The 25,973-nt window shown below is 38.0% G+C and overlaps 1 protein-coding gene across 4 annotated transcripts in view; it reads left to right on the top strand.

Moving 5' to 3' along the window:
* The window catches only part of MON2 (MON2 homolog, regulator of endosome-to-Golgi trafficking), a 92,657-nt gene extending 66,888 nt beyond the window's left edge, over positions 1 to 25,769 (top strand). For 2 of the 4 annotated variants that reach the window (XM_048501561.1, XM_048501562.1), the window contains 11 exons: positions 1,109 to 1,307; positions 2,057 to 2,685; positions 7,794 to 7,937; positions 8,450 to 8,467; positions 8,753 to 8,881; positions 13,681 to 13,871; positions 16,843 to 16,903; positions 21,341 to 21,464; positions 22,550 to 22,757; positions 23,409 to 23,491; positions 24,403 to 25,769. In XM_048501561.1, the coding sequence (XP_048357518.1) occupies positions 1,109 to 1,307; positions 2,057 to 2,685; positions 7,794 to 7,937; positions 8,450 to 8,467; positions 8,753 to 8,881; positions 13,681 to 13,871; positions 16,843 to 16,903; positions 21,341 to 21,464; positions 22,550 to 22,757; positions 23,409 to 23,491; positions 24,403 to 24,566 (1,950 nt within the window). In that variant the 3' untranslated portion in view covers positions 24,567 to 25,769. The remainder of the gene's footprint in view (positions 1 to 1,108; positions 1,308 to 2,056; positions 2,686 to 7,793; positions 7,938 to 8,449; positions 8,468 to 8,752; positions 8,882 to 13,680; positions 13,872 to 16,842; positions 16,904 to 21,340; positions 21,465 to 22,549; positions 22,758 to 23,408; positions 23,492 to 24,402) is intronic. The other 2 variants (XM_048501563.1, XM_048501564.1) reach the window with 1 other exon arrangement.
* The last annotated feature ends 204 nt before the right edge of the window (positions 25,770 to 25,973 follow it).

Raw genomic sequence — 25,973 nt, 5'->3', positions numbered from 1 at the left:
CTTCTCCTGATCATGTGATTGTTTTGGCGAGAAAGTGTCAGGAGGAGGAGGGGCGTCCCACATCTGCTAGAAAGCTTTGGAAATCCTTTCAGCAGCTGTTTTTACAGAGCAAGAGGACCAGGAATACCAGTCCAAAGGAGTCAGGAAACTTTCCAAAAAAGATCTTTAAAAAACTACCTAGAAAGAACAAGAGAGTTTTATAAGTCAGATTCTCTGTTTGTATTATATGGCCATAACAGGCTGGGAGAAAAAACCTCCAAAACCTTTATTTATTATTATTATTCTTATTTGGATCAAACTGTGTATAAAACATGCTTACAAATCTCATGAACAAAACTGCCCAGAAATAATATATGATCATTCCACCAAAGTATCAAGCCACTTGAGTGCTATTGGGGATCTGAGCTCTGGTAGAAGAAATCTGTCAGGCAGCAACTTGGTCTATTATTTCCACTTTCGTAAAGCACTACGTAAAGCAGATCAATTCAGTAAAGGCAACATTCAGAAGAAGGGTCCTCCAACAAGTACTACCATATATTGCAAGGTATGAAATAAGTTAATTCTTATTAGACCTGCCCTGTATATAACCCTGGTACATAACCAGACCTGCCCTGTATATAGCCCTGGTACATAACCAAACTTCACTCCACTGCAGTAGAACAACATCTTGGACTTACCATTGGGTGAAGTCATCCACTTCCCACCACAAAAAGGAGGGGAAGAAAAAGTAGTCTTTTTCTCTTTTTTGGTACATGTATTTCAAAACAACACAGGAATCAACAAAGTTCTTGGACAACTGAAAGGGCCAGCCCCCTAGAATCTAAAAACTAGGGGATCATGTAGAAAATTTGCATAGCCCTGCCTGCAGCAAAGGGGATGTGACCTAACCAGTTCATGGATGACTTCATTCCACTGAAGAAAAGACACCCTCACAGTAAGTTCAAGGTATTATTCCACGCTAATTCTCCATCAAACACAGAAATAAATTAGATAGATTTATCAGTAGAAAGAGGAGGAAACGGAGCAGTATTTTTATCTTTTTATTGTTTAAGCTTTCAGTTGTGATACATGTCTAGAATGAAAAGTGCTGGTTTGTGTAACCGTATAGGTTCTCTTTCATTTGCTGGATCGAGTGCGGGAATCTTCTACAACTGCTGACAAAGAGAAGATTGAATCTGGTGGTGGCAATATCCTCATCCATCATTCAAGAGATACAGCAGAGAAACAATGGGCTGAGACATGGGTATTAACATTGGCTGGAGTAGCTAGAATATTCAACACAAGGAGATACCTGTTGCAATCTTTAGGTAATTGTGTATTTTTTAAGTATTAAAAATAGCTGGTTATACTTCTGCTAACAAAATTGGATCCACCATTGGCATAGTGGAGTGGTTAAGCGTGGTGGACTCTAATCTGGAGAACCAGAATTGATTCTCCTTTCTTCCACATGAGCAACAGGCTCTAATCTGGTGAACTGGATTTGTTCTCCTGCTCCTCCACATGAAGCCTTCTGGGTAACCTTGGTTAGTCCCAATTCTCTCAGAACTCCCTCAGCCCCACCTACCTAACTAGGGCGGATTCCACATGGGCCAAAAACAGTGGTGTGAAACCGGTGTGAATCCTTTTACACCAGTTTAAACCATTTTACACTGTTTTCACACCACTCTTTTTGGTCCATGCGGAATCCGCCTAGGTGTCTGTTGTGGAGAGGGGAAGGGAGGGAGTTGTGAACTGCTTTGAGACTCCTTGCAGCATAGAAAAGCAGAGTATAACTCTTGTTTTTCTCCTCTTAAAACCTGATAAAGCACACTGGTTGATAAGAATCAGAACTTTAAATATATAACTATTACTTTGTAATCGTAGGTAAGTTGAGATGTATACATATGATACAGAACTTCTGCCCTCATATCTGTCCGGCGATTGATCTGTTTTATTATGCTATACCATTATTATATAGTGCATAATATAGTGCATTATTATATAGTGCATAAAGACAGCACATGCATGGGGCAAGAAGGAACAGGTGTCTGACTGATCTTTTTTCTTTCCCCAATAGGAGATTTTTCTCAAGCGTGGGATGTTCTTCTTGATCACATTCAGTCAGCTGCACTGAGCAAAAATAATGAAGTTTCTCTGGCTGCTTTGAAAAGCTTTCAGGAAATCTTACAAATTGTGTCCCCTATTAGGGAAACTGATAAACCTGATACACCGCCTGCTATTAATGTGCCTGTGCCTGTTCTCATAGGAACTGTGACTGCCACTGGCTTTGGAAGATCTTTTATGAGAACTGATTCTATAGGAGAAAGAATTGGAAGATACAATGCAACTGAGCCTCCAGTGGTAATGGATGAAATTGAAGACTTGAATCTTTGGTGGGCTGCCTGGAACAGCTGGTTTAGGATTGGTTCCGAAAGCACAAAGGCTCCAGTTTCTTGTGATAAAATGACTTTTATTCCTAGCCAGCCTTTTCTTACAGCTTTAATACAGATATTTCCAGCCCTTTATCAGCACATTAAAACTGGTTTCAGTATGGATGACCTCCAAAAACTGGGTGTCATTCTACATGGTGCAGTCTCAGTTCCAATAAGTTCAGATGCATCCCCCTTCATCCTGCCATCATATACTGAAGCAGTTCTAACAAGTTTACAAGAAGCAGTTCTTACAGCTTTAGATGTCTTACAAAAGGTAATAATACAATTTAAATATTTTCTCAACTTCATCTTTTAAAACTATTATATATAATCCCCCTAAATATTAGTAGACATCAAGCTACCTTAAGATCACATGTGGAAAAACATAAGGGGAAAATGCACCTTAAATAAATATATAAATGGAATAGTTGTTACATATGGGGGGAGGGGTTCACAGTGAAGCCTTTCACACATGCACATTCAATTCTGATCCTTTTGGGACCTGATCACAGATCACAGATGACATAGCATCTTCACCATATTTATTCTTTTCAATAAGACAACTATTCTAAAAAAATTAACTTTTGCTAGATAGATTGAAGGCAATATTTATTTTGGCAAGTCCTCAGGCATTTCTAAGCAATTACTAGATCTCATTAATGGCTAGTCCAAGAGAGAGTTATATATATGTGTGTGTGTGTGTGTGTGCATATATCTGAAGAAGACTAAATGAGATGGGGAAAAACAAAGCAAAGAGAAAGATTAGGAATCTGAGAAGCAAAGTTATTCTAGAGATGTTGAAACATGGAGGGGGGATGCTGGCAGAAGCTGTAGTACCAGGTAATCTAGAGAGAGACTTTGGAAGAGGCATCCTTACACTTAAGAATCTTTTGAAAGTTCTTCATGGCTGCCCTTCCCAGTATAAGTCTTGTTCTGATTTCTTGGTTGCAGTCTCCCCTTTGGTTGACGATGGACTCAAGGAATAGCGAATCTTGAACAATTTCAGTTTCTTCATTGTCAACCTTAAAGTTGTATAATTCCCCAGTAGTCATTATTTTTGTTTTCTTAATGTACCATTGTAATCCTGCTTTGGCACTCTTTGCTTTGACTTTCATCAGTAGTTGTTTCAAGTTTTCATTATTTTCTACCATTAATGTGGTATCATCTGTATATCTCAGTTAATATTCCTTCCTCCAGTTTTCACTCCACCTTCATCTGAATCTAATCCAATTTTCCTTATTATATGTTCTACAGATAGATTGAAGAGACAAAGAAATAAAGTTCATGCTTGTATGACATCTTTGCTAATTGGAAACCATTCTGTTTCTCTATATTCTGTCCTAGTAGTAACCTCTTTTCCAGAGTACATATTGTACATCAAAACAATCAGATGTTGTAGTTCACTTGTTTATTTTAAAACCAATCATAACTTCTCATGATCTACAATTGGAAGTTTTGATGTAATCTATGAAATACAAGCTCATTTTCTATTGGAATTCTCTTGTATACTCGAGTTACCTACATAAATTTGCAATATTTTCTCTAATGCCTCTTCCTTTTCTGAATCCTTCTTGAACATCTGGCATTTCTCATTCTGTATATGGTAACAGTCTTTGTTGGATGATTTTGAACATCACTTTACTTGCATGAGAAATTGATGTGATGGTCCAATAGTTACTACAATCTTTGATGTCTAGTGTTTTGGAATTGGAATGTAGATTGAGTGTTCCCAGTCTGTGGGACATTGTTTTGTTTTCTATATTTGTTCGCATATTCTTATCAAGATTTTGAGGGACTGTTTCTATGTCTTGAAATACCTATACTGATATCCCTTTTCCCCTGGTGATTTGTTTCTCCCAATTACTCTTATTGCACCTTTCATTTCACTTTCTAGAACTGTTGGATCTTCTTCAAAAGATTCTGATTGAAAGGAATCTGTCATCCTTTCATCTTTTCTGTATAGTTCTTCACCATATTGTTCCCATCATGTCTTTATTTTGTCCTGGTCAGTTAATGTGCTAATTATTGACCTAATAATCCCTTAAAGTCATCTGTATAATATTTGCCTTCCTCTGGTTAAAAGCACTGACCATTTTTAATGTGTCCAGAATCTGACATGGTCTGGGCTAGTTAGGATGTTTGGCTTTAAGGTGAACCTTCTTGCAAAAGGTAGCTGGAAACCTTACTTTACATTTTGTCTATTTTAGTGGGGCAGGGGGTTTCCCTCATCAGACTGATCAGGGTTGCTTCTCCCTGTGGCTTTTTGACATCTATATTCTGGTTCCGTTTCCCCATGTTCTGGGGCCTAATAAGGTTCTAGACGTTTATAGGGATCCTGGAGTGAAAGGCAGCAACACTTGGACTTAATGGAGTACTGCTGCTTTCTGTTTTTCTGTCATGTTTTTTCCCTTCTGTTTCTTCAAGACTGCTACCTACTTCTTTCTGTTCAAATGGCCTGCATCAGCAGATTACACTGATATGTAAATAAAATATATTATAGGATTGTAGAAATTAATTGCAGGGGTGGCATGCAAGGGGAGGGGAGGGAGTGAGGGGCAGCATGCAAGGGAGGGGGCCTGGCATCTGGACATGTCCCACCCACCCTAGTGGAGGGAGGGGGAAGGGAGAGAGGGGGAGGGGTGGCATGCAAAGGAGGGGAGTGAGTGAGGGGTGGCATGCAAGGAAGGGGGCCCGGCATCTGGATATGGCCCACCCACCCTAGCGGAGGGAGGGGAAAGAGGGGGAGGGGTGGCATGCAAAGGAGTGGAGTGAGTGAGGGTTGGCATGCAAGGGAGGGTCATGTTCTCTCTCCTTATTAGGTCATGCTCTCTCATTATTTCACCTACAGCACAAATGTCAAACTCGTGGCCCTCCAGATGTTATGGACTACAGTTCCCATCATCCCCTGCCAGCATGATGCCTTTGTCTTTGTTGTCTTTGGCCACTGTGTGAAATACTGTTTTGGCCTGGTATACACCACCCAGAACCCTTCGGGGGTGGGCGGTTTAAAAATTTAATATAAATAAATTTAATATAAATAAATTTAAATAATTTAATAAAAATAAATAAATAAAAATAGTCCATAACATCTGGAGGGCCGCAAGTTTGACACCTATGACCTACAGGATGTCGACGTCAGCACTTCCTTTTAACACACAAAGATACAATACTCTACAAGGAAGTGCTGATGTTGACAGCCTGTAGGTGAAATAATGAGAGAGAACATGACCTAAATAGTTCATCAAAGCATCGGTGGACAAATCTATCGAGTCATGTGCAGTTCACATGAAAACCAGTGGAAGATGTCAGTTTTAATTAAAGTGTCATTGCTTAATTTTCTTAAATCATGCTTAGCTGTCCCTTGTTGCTTCATTACACTGTGCCACCATTAAGGACAGCATTGATCTCTAAGCAAGTAGGTGGACCTACTAGTCTAAGCTTTGCTGTGCCCCTGCTATGTACTCAGGTCCACCTACTTATCCTCACTGCACTTGCTATACCACTGCTGGCATTGCTCCACTTCCAAACCGTTAATGTCATGTAATAATGTGTTATATTGACCTAGTCAAGTATAATGGCAACCCTACCCTGTGGAGTAGATGTTCTGAATTCTCATCTGATCTTTCATCCTTAGTATTTGCACTTTGATAAATGCTAAGCAGCTGTTCAAAATAAAAATGAATGAAAAGTTGTGCATAGGAGTGGGGATTTAGTAAGCACCAAAAAAAACCCTGGAGAAAAAAGCAGAGGCAAATAAACTGGGAGCCAATGAAGCTGAACACAAATGACTTTACTAGCTTTTGGAGCGGGTGGTGGGTGGGTAGGGATCACTGAATGCTGTGCTCAGTGCAGCTGAGTACAGCATTAATTTCTCCCTGGTTCGCCACTTTCCAAGTCCTCCAAGGCTTGGGAACTGCAAGGGGATGGGTCAGAACTGAATGCTGTGCTTGGCAAGCGGAGTGCAGCATTCAGTTCTCCTCTCAGCTTCTGCTTCCCAAGGCTTTCAGGGCTTGGGAAACAGTGGTGACTGGAGGGTGGCGGGTAGGACAGAACTGAATGCTGTGCTTGATGCAGCCAAGTCCATCATTCAGTTGCAGTTCTCCCTGCCTTGGCTTCTCAAGCCAACACGAATTTGAGAAGCCATGGCAGGAGCAACTAAATTATTTGGATTTACTGAAAAATTCTGAGTTTTTAAAGCCCGAACCTGAAATTTACCAATAAAATTATTAGTTCTTACCCCTCTAGGGATTGCAGATGGTAGGTCATCTGCTTTTCAAATAGAAACTCCAGTGAAAAGGATTCAACAGTTGGTAATGTGATACACTTCTGCCTGTGTCTCTGGAGAGCATCACTAGTTGGAATAGGCAAGACTCGCCTTGATAGACCAGTAGCCTGACTAAATGTTTGGCAGGTTCATGAGTTCTGTGAGAACTATGATTATCTATTAATGCTAAGTCTTAGTCACACGGCTAAAATTCGTAGTTCAGACCTTGTTCCTTTCATAGTTGCAGCAGTTGAACTCACTGCCACATCATTTTTTTTCTTCCAAATCTAATGGTAAAGCTGTGGGGGAGGGAGAGGTCAATTGGTACCATGCAGCTGGAACTTTGCTTTAAAGGTTGCTAGTAATGACCTGTTTTGATTCACAGTTGACTTGAGCAGTTGATCTGCATTTTCTATTATTATGCCTGAGCTACTTTTTATTAGCCTATTTGAATTAATTTCTGTAACTGTTCAGTAAACGTACAGAAATTATAATGCTTCACAATGTTTGACAACCATGAATTATGTATATCATGAACATCAACGTTCATAATGTCGGAATTTTATTAGAATTGTTCCTTCTTCCATTCATTGTGTTGTTTGTCACTGAATTGTTTTTGTGCAGTGTCTCCAAAATAGGAGAAAGTCAGTCACTAAAAACATTAAAGAAGAATATCTGAAATTGTAAACCTTGGGGTTAGATGTAAACTAAGAAATATTAAGTGAAAGCTAGACCACTGGATTGGATCCAAAAGTGCTTTTACATGGGTAGCTGCTTCACAGTGCTATATTGCAGTGCAGCAGGTGTAGCCGCTTCACAGTTGCATGTGGTATGCTTCAGTTGTTTGTTTCCTGTTTCATTTGAGCCTCAGAAAATTAATGCCCAGAGTATTTTGATTCACTACAAAAATTATCATTTCAATTTATGACAAGGGGTTGTGTTACCATATTCTCAATAATACAGTTGTTGCAACCAAAAGTAAACTTTCAGCAACAATATGGGACCAAAAACTTGTTGCCAAAATTTGCACTAGTGAGCTTATGCTATATTTTTTACAAGGACTGAATAAAATGCATACCTAAATTTCAAGAAATATTTTTTTAAAAACTTTTTTTTAGGCCATATGTGTTGGTTCAGAAAGCATGCAGATAATGTATCCTGCTATCTTTGATCAACTGCTAGCGTTTGTTGAATTTTCCTGTAAACCACCGCAATATGGACAACTAGAAACAAAGCACATTGCAAATGCAAAATACAATCAGGTGAGAGGAGTGTTGTTTAAATGTTCTAGAGTTTTTTATTAATTTACTGCTGAACTTGTTAGTATTGCATGCATTATTTTAAATTCTATACTGAATATGAACACATTTTTATGACTTGCATAATTAACCAATAAACGTATATTTTATGGAGGGGAAATCACATTTCCAGCTCTTTTCCTTTTTTAAAAAAGCAACAAAGCTTCCCATTTTGACATTTACAATCTACTAAAACAGAAAGCAAATGCGTGTGATGAACATCCCACTAAATTAATAGACATCAGCCTAACAAAGTTATCTTAATGAGCTTAAACTCAATTTTTAATTAAAATATCTCATTTTGCTCTTCTTCTGTTATGTGAATATGGAGCATGATACCATTGCTTTAGAATGTATTCCCATACTAATCATAGTCAAACAGGAGAAATAGTCATCAGAATTTTAATGGGTAATATGCATACATGTATTAATTTTTCTTATTCTATTTATTACGCAACACAATGGAATCACAATAGATACAACTGTTTGCACCGGTGAGTTAAAATTCCTTAAAGATTGTGCTTAGTATTCTTGCTGCATCAATTGCAAAGTTTCACTTGCTTAAATTTTACTATATATAAATCAGCCACTCCTAGTCACAGAGCTGTAGGTATGTGGGTTTGGTGTTTCAGTTGGTTTTTTAACTTGGATCACATATTTGTCCTTGTGGAATTTTTTGAAAATTTTGCATGCCATAAAAATGGGTCTAGTGCAAGATTTGTTTTTACTCATACATCTGTTTCTCTGTAGACAATGACATTCCACTGTTTTCTTTCTAGGCGGAATGGGTAGCATTGAATTATGTACCATTTGCCGAGAGATCTTTAGAAGTTGTGGTAGACCTATACCAAAAGACAGCTTGCCACAAAGCTGTGGTAAATGAAAGAGTCCTTCAGAATATTATCAAGGTAAATGTTAATAAATAAAAATAAGATGGCTGTAACATTATATAGTAATTTTAGTGTTTACTGCAATCTCTAGGTTGAGGTTGAGTACTGGATCTCCTGTACAGTATTGAATTGGGTTTTACTTTGACTTTAGCAAAAGCACATACCTTACAACATTTATTTATTTAAACTCTTCAAAAATTTGGCACTACTTTTCAGGCTATTACTCATCTTTTGGTTTCCAGTCCCTTGCTGATTGCAAAGCGGTGCCTTTCTTGTGCATTACGACTGTGCTAAGCAGAAGCAAGAGGTCTGCCATGATTTCCCACATGTTCATCTTTGTGGTCTTATGTGCAGTCCCACATGGGGCTGTGCATGCATACGCCTACGGGTAATAATGACATTGTTCTCTGCATTCCTGCATCTCCAGAGCACTCCCTCCCCCTGCCGTTGAGCTGAAGGCAGGAAAGCTTCCCACCAAAACAGGCCAAGGACAGAGGGGGAGGGAACAATCCCCTCCGTTCTCTTGTTGCCGCAATGTTGAGAGGATGTGTTCTCTTGTGTTCCTGCTTTTGTCTACCTAGTTATTGCTTCTCTCTCAGCTTTGGTATGGAAAAGAAGGGATCACCTTTATTCAAAAAATGCTCCAAGTGCAGACTCAAGATGGCCAAGAACGTTGGCCATTCCAATTGGTTTTTGTACCTCAGGTGAAGATATATTCCTGCCTCTTGTAAGGCATGTTCTCAACTCACCCCAAAGGCATGCCATATCAGGGCATCCAGGTTGAAGGCAATCCTGTATGAATGTACCTTGGCTCCAGACACTTCCATCCATTCCAGAGTTAAGTCTTCTAAAGCCCCCAGTAGCTTTGGCTCAACCATCTACCTTTGTCAAAGGCCAAGAAGAGGTCCAAACCAGCAGAGAGGGTTCGTCCTTCTCACCACAAGACTTCAATCCAAGTTTGCTGGCATTAATCCCATTCTCAACCAAGGAAATTGCCATCTTCCCTTCAAGGGCCTAGTCTGGGGTGGATTCAGGAAGATGGGTGTCAAACATCGCTGTCTGTTTATTGGAGTAGGAGTAGCTCCTGTAGATCATCTAACAAGGATAACAGTTCCTTCTCCAACTTCAAGCTTTGGGTGTCAAGCTGAGATCACACAGTCATCGTGTTCTACCAGTTGAGAAAAAGCCCTATCTGAGGACCTGCTCCTCTTGGTTCCAAGAGACTTCAATTGGTAGTTCATGAAGTATGTCTTTGGTCTACCTGTGGGATTCTCTAACCAGTGATGTTCTGGAAGTCACCAAAACCAGTCAGGGCTGAGATGTTGATGAAGTGGATCCAGTCCCACCACCCAATGCTGATCGTCTTCAACACTGGAATTCTAATTCTTCTTGCAGTCAACATGATTCCAACTTTTCAGGAGGGCATATTGTGTATTTGAGGAGTCATTGCAATTCCTCATCTTGGAATTAATCTCATGCTCAATCAGAAGAGCAACCGATTTCCTTGGATGGCAGAGGCACAGAAGAACTTTATAAATTCCCATCGGTAACCAAAATAGGGGAGATTGTGTCACTGGGTGTCGGTTTTACTGAGTCAGCATTCATGGGATTGTCTAGAAGAAGAAGAAAATGAGTTTGGATTTATACCCTACCATTCTCTCCAATAAGGAGACTCAAAAATGCTTGCAAACTCCTTTCCCTTCCTCTCACCACAACAACAGACACTTGGTGAGGTAGGTGGGACTGAGAGAGTTCCAAAACTGTGACTTAACCCAAGGTCACCCAGCAGAAATATAGGAATGGGGATCCAAATCTAGGTCACCAAATAAGAGTCTGCCATTCATGTGGAGGCATGAGGAATCAAACTCAGTTCTCCAGATTAGAGTTCACCTGCTCTTAACCACTACACCATGCTAATTGTATGATGTCATGTGTGTAGGAAATCTTCTCACTGCCGATTGGATTCAAGGGATTGCCACATTGGGTGTTGAGACACAGATCTTTACAGTTGTTGTGGTCCTTGCCATCAGTGGTGTATCTGCCTGGGGACGTGGGGTCCCCATGTGCCCGGGTGCACGCCTTTTGGTCACATGCCAGGCACCCCCCCCACATGATCAAATGGTGTGTGCTGCAGTCACCAAGCCCTGCCCCGCCCTGCCTCCAAAGCCAGAGCTTTTGAAGGCATTGCGGCAAAGGGAGGCAGGGCCACACTCCCGATCTCTGTGCAGGGCGGGGCTGGGGAGCAGCACCCCACGCCCACCTCCATGTAGGCAAACTGGAGCCCCCGCCCCTGAGCCCCACCCCCTGGACTGCATGGAGGTCAGGGGCATGGCCTCATCCTGAGCCCTGCCCTTTAGCAGGCCCAGTCCTGCCTTGGACTGTCTTTTTCAGTTATTGTGATCATTTCAACAACATACCCATGAGCCTTTGCTAAATATGCAAATTACCTAACTACTAAAAGAAGGACCTCCTTGCAGACCAAGCACCGACCCTGCCTCCATGCAGGCAAAACGGGGCTTTTGAAAGCCAGCTGACACCAGGGGGGCAGGGCCACGTGCGCAGGGGCACGCCCAGAGAAGGAGTTGTCTCCGGGAGCCATTTCCTACCATACTACTCTGCTTGCCAGAAGGGATTTCAATGGGAAACTTTCCCACCTTCAGCTCAAGGAGGAAAAGAAGGGAATGCTCTGGAGATGCAGGAATGCATATTAAAGCTTGTCACTCTTCTTCATGGCAGGCCTACACATGCATAGTCCCATGTGTGCTTGCACAGAAGACTACTTGAACAACAGTTACAGGTAAGTGCAACATTGTTGAAACTGTTGATAATATCATTTTGACATTTGTCCTTGTGATTTAATAAAGCTGTCGTCATCTGATAGACTATTAATAATCAGTATGTTGTATTACAGAACACATTTCTAAACCTCCTTGAAACGTACGTGTGTGTGTGTGTGTGTATGTGAGAATCAGTTTTTGCAGTTAGAAGCTGGTCTTGCTAAAGGAATGCAAACTTGTTTAGCCAAGTATTGTTTTACTTCGTAGCTCTGCAAAGCTGAGGGTGTTTGTAAAAGTGACTGTAAAGAATGGTACATACTTGTCAAAAGACCAGGGCTTCACAATACTTTATAAAGCTTTCTGCAAGTCTTCCTGTGCACACCATCATGGTTGAAAGGAAATGTTTTGTCACTAAATGCTGTGTCCCCAGAATCTCTGCCATTTGAAATTTGAATTGATTTTAAGAATGGTGATTCCCACATGTTTAAATCAGAAGGTCTTATGAATTGGTATATGCTGTCTACTCCAGGGGTCCCCAATCTTTTTGGAGTCAGTAGGCACCTTTAGAAATCTGACACAGGATGATACCACACAATGGCTGTTAGAGGAGCAGGCCCAATTACACAATGTCAAGGTTGTGCATCATTCTGATAGTAACTCTTCAGCTTTTCAGGCAGAAGCTCTATTTAACAAGATGTCTTAAAAATGAACATATTGTTCAGAAATATTTTCTTGCATATGCAAAGTATACGTGTTGCATTAGATAAGAAACATTCATCTGGCAGTATGTCAAGATCGTCAGTTGCCAATCAGAAGCTCTGTTGACCCCACCTATCTTTTAAAATTACTTGGCAGTTGCCAGGAAAAATGTCAGCAGGCATTATGCCATGGGCACCACATTGGGGAATCTTGGTTCACTGTCTCAGTTATTTAACAGTAATTCAGAAATGATACTGAAGATTGAAAATAATTAATCTGAGGATGTTAATGTGCCTATCCTTTTGGTCAGTGTTATTCCTACTGCCTCCATCAGGCACCCTATAATGTTTGGATTTAATGGATATCCATTATGAGGAGGATCCAAAGGCCTGCTTGCTTGAGAGAGAATGTCTCTGCTTTCACAAGAGAGAATATCATTTCTAATTTGATGGCTCATTGTTTTTCCCTTGCGTACATGTTTTTTTCACCTCCACATTTATTCTCTGTCCCATCAGCGCAAATGTGCGTGGTGAGACTCTCTCTGGTCTCATGTCAGTCTTCATCTTGTTCAGTATCTGCAAAACAGACCTCTGTAAGTTAACATTTTCTATGAGGAACAGGTGGATTTGGCTTGCTTGAATGAATCTTAACTTGATGGATCTGATGTGATCAGTCTTACATCAGATAGATATAAAGTCCTTTGTCAGCCTTGAACTTGGGGATGGGTGGGGACAGTAATGTTTCTTGACTGTTTCTCCTTTACTAGATACTCAGTGCAGACAGAGACCAGCTTGTGTTGAGCACCGTGGACAAATTGGGGATCTTTCTGGTGTACCATCCCCGTAGCCTGCCAGTGATATTCCTGGCTGAGCTGATGGGTGCTGCAGACCCTGGGAATAATTGTCCTTGGGGATTTCAGCATACAAGCCTATGCTACTTCATTAGGTTAAGCTCATGGTTTCAGGGCTATCATGACAATCATGGATCTGTTGTGGTGGGTCCAACACATGAAAGAGGGCATAGACTTGCTGATGATCTGACTGAGGACTAGATAACTAGCCCTTACCATGGTCAGTTCACTTCTGAAGGCATGGTTGAGTTTGCTGCCTTCTCCCTGGGGTGGTGTATCAATTCAGATACTTTGCTCCTGGATACTAATGAACTGTATTGATTTTAAGATAGCTATTGGGGGGGCGAGGGGCTTCAAGGTTTTGTTAGGTAGAGTCACTGTGACAAATTCAGGGACTTTTCTACTCTATACATTTTTTTCTACTCCATACTTTTTTTGCCATTGTCTTGTTCTTCAGTTTGTTTAAACATAAAACTCTATTCTTTTTGCAGACTCTGAGGATGCCACTTAGTTTAAAGTATGCTTGCCCTTCAGAAAGTACATGGAAACTAGCAGTTTCATCTCTTCTTAAAGTTCTCTCCATTGGATTGCCAGTTGCAAGGCAGCATGCATCCTCTGGGAAATTTGACAGCATGTGGCCAGAGTTAGCCAGCACCTTTGAAAACTTTCTATTCACTAAAAGGTAAAGTGAACAGCATTATGTTTTGACTCTAATCCTGGAGGAATTAAAGAATTTAAAAGATTTGAAATAAAATGTATAAAATATTATTATTATATGTAACTGGCCTTGCCATTTAGATGTTCTCTGCATCTTTCCTAAGATAAAACTTCCTAAAATAAGTGAAAAATGTGAATGCTTAGATTTCCCCCTGTTGTATAACTACTTTTTTAAAAAAACAGATTAAATATTATCTATATTATTGTGAATCCTTGTTCACTTATATTTAAATTGGCCTTTGATTAACAATATATGTTTGTATTGCTATTAATAATATATACCTCAGGTTTTTGTTTATCTTATATTTTACATTCTTTATAAAAGAAGATTTTATTTTTACTTAAATTCTGGACATGGTTAGCATGGTTTTTTTCCTGCTTCATATATCTCTGTCATTCATGCCAAACCAGATGCTACTCCAGGAGTTTCAAGAATGATGCACCCTCCTTTATTTTTCCTTACAGGAACATGTAAGCTGATTTAGATTAGGAGTACAGCATAGCAGGAGAGGGAGGAATTTAAAGCTCTTCCCCCACCACTGTTTTCCTGAACTGAAATTTTCTTTCAGAATTGTTGTTTCCAGTGTGGTAAATAAGAACACTGCAGGACTGTTTCAGGTCTGGAAAACTGCATGGGAAGGATTTGGAAAAAAAAAACCCTCTTCTTTTGCCCCACTCCAAAATAGGACTGTGCGTACCTGCTTTTTCACAGGATCCCCAACATCATGTCTTGTTTGACTTTTAGTTATCTGTGACATTTCTATTACCCAAAATAATAGAGTCTGACTCCCTTTTTGGTTGGGGTTAGGGTTAGAGTTGGGGAATTAGCAAGAGACAGACCTCATTTAGCAAGAGGGAGTAACTGGGTCAGTCAACCTGTTTATACCAGGGTAGTTTTCCATTAAAAATCCGCAGGAGACCTGGAATAAAGTTTAACAAGTTTTATTTAGAAACAAAAATAATAACTCACAAGCATGCAATTGGGGTAAAACGCACACACGCACACACGAATATATGGAGAATCCTAGGATTCAGAAAGGGAGGAAAGATAGGGTTTGGAATAGATTTGAGGGCAACATGGGTAATAATTACCTATCTAGAAGAGGAATGGTCTGAGAAGTAGAGTTCAAGTACAGAAGGCATCAGGAGTGGATATGATGAGAGAACATGTTTTGTTTGTGGCCTTAAAGGGCATTTATCTTTTAATTGTTCCAGAAGACAAGACAAGCCTTCTTCACCTGAGCACGTATGGAGAATTACCAGAACAAGCTCAGAGGATGAGAAGGAAGAGGCTAGGATCTCTCATAACAGCAGTTATGACAGGAAGAGTCACTAAGACACTACCTCAGCTAAAAATAAGGGAAAAGCAGTTTACTTTTGTGAAATAAAAATAAATAAAATAATGCAAAATACTGAGTTGAGAGAAGTGGTTCAGATAGATGGGACAGATACATTGGCTGTTTTAGACATAGGAGCTTCAGTAACCCTAGTCATGGGAGATTTGGTCAATAAAGAAAACATGGTTCCAGACATCCCAAAATCAGTATGCTACCATTTTGAGAAAGGTGGCACTGGGCTGTGTGTGTGTTTTCCGACCAAAAATATTTTAGTGCCTATTTCAGCCACCTCATAATATCATACCCAACAGTTTTGAATTGGGGGATGTAACCTGAACTGGCCAGATGAATAATTTGTGAAAACTCTGAAAATTTACTTTGATGAATAAATTACAGAACAAGCATAAACCATCAGGAATTATGATAAAGGGGTCTCTCAAATAGCATGGGTATACAGAATCATATGTGTGTGTAAAGTGCTGTCAAGTTGCTGCTGACTTATGGCAACCCTGTTGGGTTTTCAAGGCGGACTAACAGGTGATTTTCCATTGCCTTCCTCTGCACAACAATCATGGCATTTCTCCCTTGCATTCTATTTACTAAGTCAGGGCTTTGGACTCCTTCTTTAACCTTCTGAGGGATCTGAATCTAGATTAGGGCTGTAGCCACTGGTCTATCCAGATTCATACTTGTGTTTTAACATTTAGTTTGGCCAAAGGGTAAAAGAGCCATACTGCCTCTACCTGTTTTTCTGAACTCTAGGGAGCTGCCATTTTATGGATTATTTGTATTATTAATTTAGAGATTGTGATAATAGCATAAACATACACAATTCTTGCTTAATATAGTTTTGTCTCTTTGATGTGTTATCAGTGTTACATTTCTATATTGGATTATGTATGATAGTGTAATTCACTTATATACTTCTAATTATAAGCTCGACTCTTTTTCAGCAACATTTTGATTCTTGAAAAAGCCCTCCCCAAACTTATACCTCAAGCATATACTCTGATAATTCCAAGATGGTGGCCGGAGCTGGGGCTGCTGTGGGGATCCGGTAAGCATGTTGCTTGTTTTTTCTAACTCACCAGAGAGCCATAAAAACAAGCTGTAAGGACAGCCTGCATAGCATTACAACTAGGTGTTGTGTGTGTGTGTGTGTGTGTGTGTTAAAAGAAACCGAGGCATTTCTCTCCTAAGAGTTATCGGAGCATTGCATTCTAGATAAATACAATTCTTCATACAGTAGTTTACTGCCAAATACTCATGTTGCTGAAGACAAAGACTTTCTTTGGAGCAAAGTTTAGGCTGGCGTGGCTATGAATCCCAGAATTATTCAATATTTGGAGGAAAACAGTGGTTCATTTGTGTTCCTAGAGTGCTGGAAAGCTGCTCATCCCTAATTCAAACTCTGTTAAGCAATTCTATCTCATCTTGCTTCCAAATCTTCTGTTTTTAGCTGCTACTAAGTCAAGTTCGAAGGCTTATACTCAAGTCAATACGTTTCCCAGTTTTTTGTGGTAAAATTAGGTACCTTGGCTTATATTTGGGTCGGTTTATACTCGAGTATATATGGTAATTATGTTTGTTATCTTTCAGTTCACCTCCAGATAATCTTTCTATTCAAGAATTTCAGAGAAATGAAAGCATTGATGTTGAGGTGAGAAAATATTTTCTACCATATGTGAGCAACCTACAAATATATGCTATCAAAATACAATTGTACTATTTTAAATTTTTTTCCAGTGGGATGGGGGAACCAGTGATGGGTGTGGCTGACTTTTGATGATTATATCCATTGAAATGTGAAGCAGGTTCAGATGGAATGTAAAACTTTTATTTTATTTTACACCTGTTCTTTTCTGGCCTGTACTTGAAGTTACAACATACATAGAATTTCCTTGGATTGTAATTTTCAAAGTACCACTTGCAAAAATATTCATTCTATTGCCCAGTAATGTCATACTTCTAACAATTCAATCTAGCCATCAAGACCATCTTGAAAACAAAATGCTTGGATTTAATTCTCTTCTGTTCTCAAATACATTTATTCTTTGGGTCTTCAAAGCTGGAAAGTGACTTTGGAGAATAAAGTTGTGTGCACTTGCAGGTTGGAATGGAGCATAGATGATATTGCAGATGAATACTGTTGATCAAAGGACTAATATGGAGAAAAAAATAGAACAGAACTTGGAAGTGTACCATCTTGGTTGGCATCTTGTATTTTAATGATAGTTGTGAATATGCCTTTTGTGAAATATAAGTAACTTTTATCCAAGTGCTGCTATTAACTTTGTAGAGACTAACAATAATATGGAAAGCCTTTAATATTATAAACCATAGCATGGCTACCAAATTTAAATAATTGGCGCCCAGAAAAATAAGGCATTGTAAGAAACCTTCCAGAATAAGCCTGGAAAGCTCCCATGTAAAGCAACCATTAGCTCTTGTTACTGTAGTGTAATGCATCATAATATTCATTGGGGGGGGGGGGGGTTAGCATGGTATAATATTTTGAGACATCAAAGAATGCAGAGATCTGATTTGTGTGTATGTCTAAGTGCCATCAAGTTGCAGCCAACTTAGGTGACCCCGTATGGTTTTCATGGCAAGAGACATTTAGAGGTAGTTTGCCATTGCTGCATAGCAACCAGGCCTTCCTTGGTGGTCTCCCATCCAAATGTTAATCAGGGCTCACACTGCTTAGTTTCCAAAATCTGATGAGATCAGGCTAGCTAGGCCAATCCAGTTCAGGGCAATCTGAATTGAAGAACAAATGTTTAAGAAATGGGGTTGCAGCTCGGTTGAGTGAAATTTGAGGCAATATTGTTAATTTTTAGAAATAATGATAGAGAAGTAGTATTGGGGTTTAGATCATTAAAACCTCAATGTAACATAGATTTGATAGACTATTATCATTAGCATGACTGTATTCTTCAATCCTGTTTGATATCAAAAACAAAATTCAGCATTAAAAATATTTGATTTCATAAAAAATATTAGTTATCAAGCCTCAAAGTGTATAAGAAATGGATAGTAGAATTAGGGGATTGTTTTCTAAATAAAATAATTAGGATTTATTTTCTAAATAAAATAAAAGGATTGTTTTCTAAATAAAATAATTAGGATTTATTTTCTAAATAAATAAATGTTTACTGATATGTTTTTACTGCTGTTTTTATTGACTTGGTTTTAAGCATCATTAAAACATGTTCACTCTGTTTTTCTATTAATTTGTTTTATTTTTTGTTTACTTTGAGGTTTTTTGCTAGTAGCATGTATCATATTTCATGGGCTGCTGTACAGTAGCTGTCATTTCTGTTGACATATATATATATATAGTTGCATGTTTTATTTGTATTGCTTTATACACATTTGATGTGAGGGTGTGCATGCACACACTCAGACACACACACTTAGTTTGAAATATGCAGACTTCAACAGAATTACTATTTTTTAAATTTCGACTTAGTCAGAGACCAGCATATACAAATACATAGCACACTGTTTGACGGTAAAATACAAATATTGTTAAAATCAGTACTATAAAAATAGTTGTCTATTAGTATAAAATTCACAAATTGAAAGTTACAAGTTAAATCAATAGTGTTAAAATACAAATTAAATAGAATCTATTAAAATTTAGGCCTTTTTATCACTTCAGTTTTTTTCTTTTTTCCTTTACAGTACCTCCAAGCAAACTTGGCTACATTTGCCGTTATTTCTTTGTCTGTTCCATTAACCAAAATTGAGATGAGAGTTTTCCTTTCTTTTTCAGGATATTTCATCAATATTGGGTTAATAAAATTATGCCTTTCAGTATCTAACAACTTTCAATCTAAAATAATGTGTTCAATAGTTTCTAATGAACATTTATTGCACAACCCTTATTTACAATCCTCAGTGGCTTTTAAAAGATATTTACCAGTTAACACTAGCGTTGGTAAAGCTTTATGTCTTATCAACATAAAGCTTTTCCTATACTGAGGGTTGTCTCGAAAATTAATATATGATGTCATTTTGATTTCTTTAAAAATACTTGTATCAAAAAAGGGGCTTTTTAGTCTATATCATTACACCTTTCTGCATCTTCAGTTCTTTGTTTAATTAATAGACGAGTTTGATTATATTCAATTTTGGTCAATGTTTCTATAGATGGGCTGTATGTCCTCAGATTTAATTCTACTTTTTGTCCCCAAGGAGATTTATATGTATCTTTACCAGAGGCGTATTTGCCTAAGGGCATGGAGCTGGGTGCAGGCTGCAGCCTGACTTGCTCTCCCCACCTTTATCGGAGGCCCCGCAGGGTCTCTGATGGAGGTGGGTAGGGGGCGGCTGCAGCCAGAATCCGAGCTGGGCACAGGCTGCAGCCGGGCTTGCTCCCCCCACCTTTATCGGAGGCCTGATTTCTAATTCATTTTGACTTACAGTCAGAGACCATTTAATTTCTAATTCATTTTGCTGATAATACAGAGTAAAGGCTTTTAGGGCTCTCTTTAAACCTATAGGAGTCCGTGATAAGAGAACTGTGTCATCGGCATATTGTAATACCAGAATATGTCGGTCGGCAAGTTTAGGAGAATGAAATTCATTTCTCCGCATATGGGGAGCCACGTCATTTACATTTAGGTTAAATAATAGGGGAGACACAATGCATCCTTGTTTCACCCCCTTTCTTGTAGTAATTGCTTCAGTTAGATGGCCATGTGAATTGCATCTCGCCAATAAAAGTATCATTATACAATGCTCTTATTAAAAATAAAAGTATTTTTTCTATATAGATATAGACTAATTTTGACCACAATGTTGTCCTAGAGATCATATCAAATGCTGATTTAAGGTCAATGAAGGCAGTGTATGAAGATGTGTGGCCTTTTCTTGAATATTTAGACATCTATGTGTGTGCTGATCACTTGAACTAGAACAGTGGTCCCCAGAGTTCTGGGCCTGCAAGCACCTTTGGAATAGCATAGAAGGTGCAGCCACAAAATAGTTACCATGGGAAGCTGAGCCAGTAACAAAATGGCTGCCACAACTTACCTTTGATCACACAGTGACTATCCTGATGTTGTGGCAGCTGCCACCAAAACAGCATTTTTAAAATTTGCACAGCCACTCAGAGGCTTGCTGGGCAAAACCTCCATCTGGCTCTGCCCGCTTTTTCAGACTCTTTGTGGAAGCTAGGAAAGATGTCAGTGGGTACTTTAGCACCCATGGGAAACACAGTAGGAACCTTGGTCTAGAGAACGTTTTCCACAGAGAAGATAATCTTACACTCAAGTTCCATGGAATATATTTGCTAAAATCTGGTCATTCTTTGTGTTTGCCTGAATTGTTTGTGTATTGATGTTCTTTTGTTTAATTTTAATTTATTTTATATAGAACATAGTGTATATAGAACATTTTTATGCCACCTTTCCACCCAATTGATCCACAAGGTGGAAAATATAAATTATTAATTGTTTAACAGTTAAAATTATAATATTAAATTAAAAACACATGATTAAAAACGCATTTTAGAAGGAGGACCAGTAACTGTTATTGGGGGTATACCAGATGAAACAAAAAAGTCTTTACCTGCTAGAGAATGACACTGATGGAGGCAGACAGATCTCCCTGGGGAGGGAGTTCCAAAGTTTTGATGCCACAATGGAGAATGCCCTTTCTTGGTTTGCCACCCATCTAGCCTCAGATTATGAGGGCAACCAAATTAGAGCCTCCAAGGATGACTGGAGTGAGCAAGTGAAAATGTATGAGAGATGACATTCCTTAAGGTATATTAGTTTCAGGTCGCTCAGGGATTTAAAGATGAGTATCATCACCTTGAATTGAACCTGGAAGCAAATTGGAAGCCAGGGTGGGTGGAACAAGACTGAAGGGATATGGTCCCTGCCATCTACACTAGTGCACACTCTAGCCACTGCATTCTTTACCAGCTGCAGCTTCCAGACATCTTCATTTATAAGCCTACATAGAGCGCATTGCGGTAATCTAATCTAGATGTTATCAGTAATCTTATATAGATCCACCACAGTGGCAAGATCCTTTCTGTCCAAGAACTTTTTTTAAAGGTAATTATTTACTTCATCTTTTACAGGTTGTACAGCTCATCAGCACAGAAATATTACCATATGCAAATTTTATTCCTAAGGAATTTGTTGGTCAAATTATGACTATGCTTAATAAGGGCTCAATACATTCTCAGTCTTCATCGTTTACAGGTATGTTGATTGAACAATATAGTAGAGTAAAAAGTCACATTGAAGTATTCCAATTGTAGTCAGAAGATTATAAAAGTCATAGTTGCTTAACCATGGAATTGACACATGGGAAGTACAATAACTGGGAGCACAATGGGTCCTGTTATCCTTAATTTTATGGAGCTTATGTAGTTGTTAGAGAGTCAATGCAATTAAGAGCAGGAGACTCTAACCTAGAGAACCAGGTCTGAGTCCTCACTCTTCCACATGAAACCTGATGGGTGACCTTGGCCAGTCCCAGTTCTCTCAACTCACATGGAGCCAGGCAGTGGCAAACCAGCTCTGTCTCTTGCCTTGAAAACCCTACAGGATTGCCATAAATCAGCTGCTACTTGACAGTGATTTCTCCTGCATATAGTTGTTAAGACTCTGTCCTTTGAGTGGTTGTTGTGATTTGCATTTTAACATAAGGAATATTTACTTCTAAATGAAGATTCAGAATTATACAATGTATTCACTCTGATTCAGAATTATACAGCATATTCACTCATCTGATAGGAAATTTAGAATTAAAAAAAAACCTGGGTCAGAGTGAGGAGTGTCTTCTGTTAGGAAATTGGGGAATAGAATGGCCTATTATGTATCATTTCCTGGGTTATATCTGATTGTTGCTATTAATTAATATCCTGAATATGATTATAATATCCAGTAAATACTGACTCTTGAGACTGTTGATATGTTTCAATATTGATATGATATTATTTTAAAATATTGTATAAGAAATTTTTCATAATTTTCTTCCTTTCTCAAAGGAACTTGACCCAAAGAAAGTTACCCATTGAAATCAAGTGGATGGTTAACTACAATTAAGTTGTTTTGTTGTTTTTGAAGAAGCTTGAAGAATAACCTTTAATTTGGGGCTGATCAATTTATAAATTTGTTCTAGCATAACTGATTTTGTATCACAGTATAAAAATAAGGCATATGATCACAGAAGTTACATTTTTCCTGTATGATCTGTTATTGTTATACTTCATAAATAGTCTTCTGATCTTCCCATTCAGAAATAGACCAGATGCCTGCTAAAATACTTTTTCTTTTGACAGAAGCAGAAATAGATATTCGTATGAGAGAAGAATTTTCTAAGATGTGCTTTGAAACATTGCTTCAGTTTTCATTCAGTAATAAAGTCACAACTCCTCAGGAAGGTTACATTTCACGAATGGCACTCTCTGTTCTCTTAAAACGATCCCAAGATGTACTGTATCGTTACATAGAAGATGAAAGATTAAGCGGCAAGTGCCCCCTTCCACGGTATGCACATGTGAACTGGTTAGTTTTTTAGTGTGTTTCTAGAAGATATAAATCCATTTTAAAACGCAATAAAAGTTATCTTGGATATAAATACTATTTGAGATATTAACTATATCTCAAATATTAATAATACCTCAAATATTGACAATACTGAAGTGCGGTATTGAGAACTGCTGTTTGAGTGAAAAGCATTTAAAAGTAGTTGAATTCTGAAATTAATGGACGCTGGCATGCAAAGAACAGATGAGCTAAAGGGCTTACATGCATCCAATAGTATTTTGATTCTTCCTCTGAGCAGTAGGAAACTTCCATGCCTTCTTTTTAAATCCCCCTCAGTTTAAAAAAATGATTTGATGTCAGGATTGCTCTTTGTCAGACAGAAGCACTGAAACCCCATTTGTGAGATCACAAATCTTAGGAAAAAATGTGGTGTCACTCTTGCATTCCGCTAATAACTTGAAGATGCTTAAATTGGTCTTTTTATGTTGAACTGTGTCTTGAAAACAAAACGATATATATACCATCCTAATATTACTTTTTATGTGAAGGCTTGCTTAAATGTATTTTAGAAAATTAAATCAAGGTAATAAATGACATATTGATTAAAGTATCTGAAAATTTAGATTAAGGCCTAATTTTTCTCATTTATAGGCAGCAAGTCACAGAAATAATATTTGTTTTAAAAGCTGTCAGTACGCTCATAGATTCTCTTAAGAAAACTCAGCCTGAAAATGGTAAGCAAGCATAATTATTCTATACAATATGCACTTGGCAAATTATAACATTCTGCTTTCTGATTTATGCACCACTTTAAATCATCCTGTGTAATTCTTCATAAAGTAGAAGACAAACTATTATTCTGATTTGGATTTTATGATGAAGAACTGAAATTACATTTTTTGTTTGTACTTCCTAGTTTTAATAGCTCATTTAATCAGTTAAATGTTTACTGTATATTATAAGCCTTGTTCAGTCAGTGTTTGCATATTGTCACTGTGAATTAGCATTTTGGAATGCTAAAGTTAGTTGATTCCATCTAAAATGTTACAATGTTACATAAAGCTACATTCCTGAGTGACTTCAATGCATCATAAACAAAGACCTCAAAACTCAACTTTTTGTGATTTTGTTAATTTCTAAATTTATCATTCCAAAAATAGTAATTTATTCATCTCTTAACCATTTCTGCCCACTGAAGGTACTTGAGGCAGTTCACAGACAGTTAAAAGACACCAATATAAAATGATCACATTATAATATGTTTATCAGGTGTCTATTGTGTAGACACCTGACTAAATTAATTTTATTTTACCCAGGCCTGTGTGTTACTTCTCATTATTCTTTCTGTTAGCAATAGGCTATAAATCTGTGTGTGTAAATAAATAGTAGTTACAATAATTAGAACCTGTCTATAGAAATACATGCCCCAGCCTCCCTTATGACTCATCTCATTCTTAGTAGAAAACACATTTCTTGTTTATCGCATTGCTTTTATTGACTGAAGTAAGATTGGGGCAGAGGAACTTCTGTTTCTGTGGATCATCAGCTGCAGCAAATCTCTTTGCCTATTTCTTGGGTTTCAGTTGCAATTTGTTTTTCTGGAACAGAGCACAAGAAAAAATTACATATTACCTTTTTATTACAGTTGATGCTAATACGTGGGCACAGGTTATTGCTTTGTACCCAACGTTAGTAGAATGTATCACCTGCTCATCTTCAGAAGTCTGTTCTGCTCTCAAAGAAGCTTTAGTTCCCTTTAAGGACTTCATGCACCCACCAGCATCCAAGGTACAGAATGGAGAATCTTGACCAAATAAATTTTTTACTTAGAATGAAAAAAATACATCCATCAAAAGAATGTTTATTCTGATGTGAGATGCCTCCAAGAAAATCTCTTGTGACTAATACTTGGCAAGCAGTATTTGACCACCCTTAAACTGTACTAACAAGAACTCAGTGATTCATATCACTTCAAGCTTGTATCTTAAATGTTGCAGGATGAGTAGCAATGCAAGCCTTTGACTGATTGAGTAGAATCCATTTTAAAATGCAGTACTTGCTATACTATCTTGAAGTGGTGATTGAAAAGTGGGCTTATGTACAGCTCATTGTGTATGTGTTAATGATGTAATTTAGCAGGGGACATCAGTTCATTTGGATTTATTAGGTGGTTTTGCACCATTTTTCAAGTACAAAGTTGTACTAAAATTTTATGCAAGATGGTACTGTAACATTCCACATTATCTTTAACCAGCCTTTGTAAACAAAGGGAAGCTGTACTTGTGTGTATAATAAATCGAAAAGTTATGTAAAAAAATGCATTTATTATTTAAATTCTTTTTAAACATTGATAATGTTAAAAGCGTGAAAATGTATTTATTATGAATACAAAGTTGTATGCTTGTGTTTTTACTTAAAATTTGCCTTCTGTGTTGGCAGATATTCTCATTCGTATCTGATCAAGCAGTTGATTTTTTTTCTTTTTTGGCATATTTGAATGTATTTTATCTGTGGCCAATGGATAATAATTCTGCTAACAGGTCATATGAATAAAGATAGTGGCAAACAGTCTGTGAACTGCCATGTTGACATAAATGAATTTGAATAGACAGAAAAAATCTGTGTAGCACTCCGACACTACCATACCTCATCTCACAAAATAGATGTTTTAGTTGTTGGCCCATTTTTGCAGGCAGCTCTGCTTTATTAAACAGGTCTCTTATTTGAACCTTTTTTTGTCATTTTTGTTTCTGGCCCCAAAAGGTATTGGTCCTTGTTGTTTAATTATGACTAAAGAAAGATGATTTCAAATATCAGCAATATTTTACCTGTATTGTTCATTGTTTCAATAATCTTAAGTGCTTTGTTTTGTAATGTCTTTTCAACTGATGAATAACTGTTCTACTCTTGGAGTATAAAATGTGTGTGATACAAACCAAGAAGTGTATTTTTGAAGATAGTTTAGAAATATAGTAAACTGTCGAAGTAAAATTGTTTCCCTTTACTATGCTATGCAGTGCCATGAGGTGAGTCTTTCTTTGAGTCTTTTTCGGTGTTGTGCAGTTTTAATTCATATTTTGATTCCATTCCTATGCAGCTGTACAGCTGCATAATTCTTCTATTTGTTTCCCAATGTGAGATTGAACTTCAGTAAAACAGTGCAGATGGCATATTCGACAGGTATGTTTTGCCTATCAGACCATAATAATATTGTTG

The sequence above is a fragment of the Sphaerodactylus townsendi genome, linkage group LG06 (genome assembly GCF_021028975.2).
Source record: "Sphaerodactylus townsendi isolate TG3544 linkage group LG06, MPM_Stown_v2.3, whole genome shotgun sequence".
Classification (NCBI taxonomy): domain Eukaryota; kingdom Metazoa; phylum Chordata; class Lepidosauria; order Squamata; family Sphaerodactylidae; genus Sphaerodactylus; species Sphaerodactylus townsendi.
Note: the sequence above shows the minus strand (reverse complement) of the source record. Positions and strands in the feature narration are given on the sequence as shown.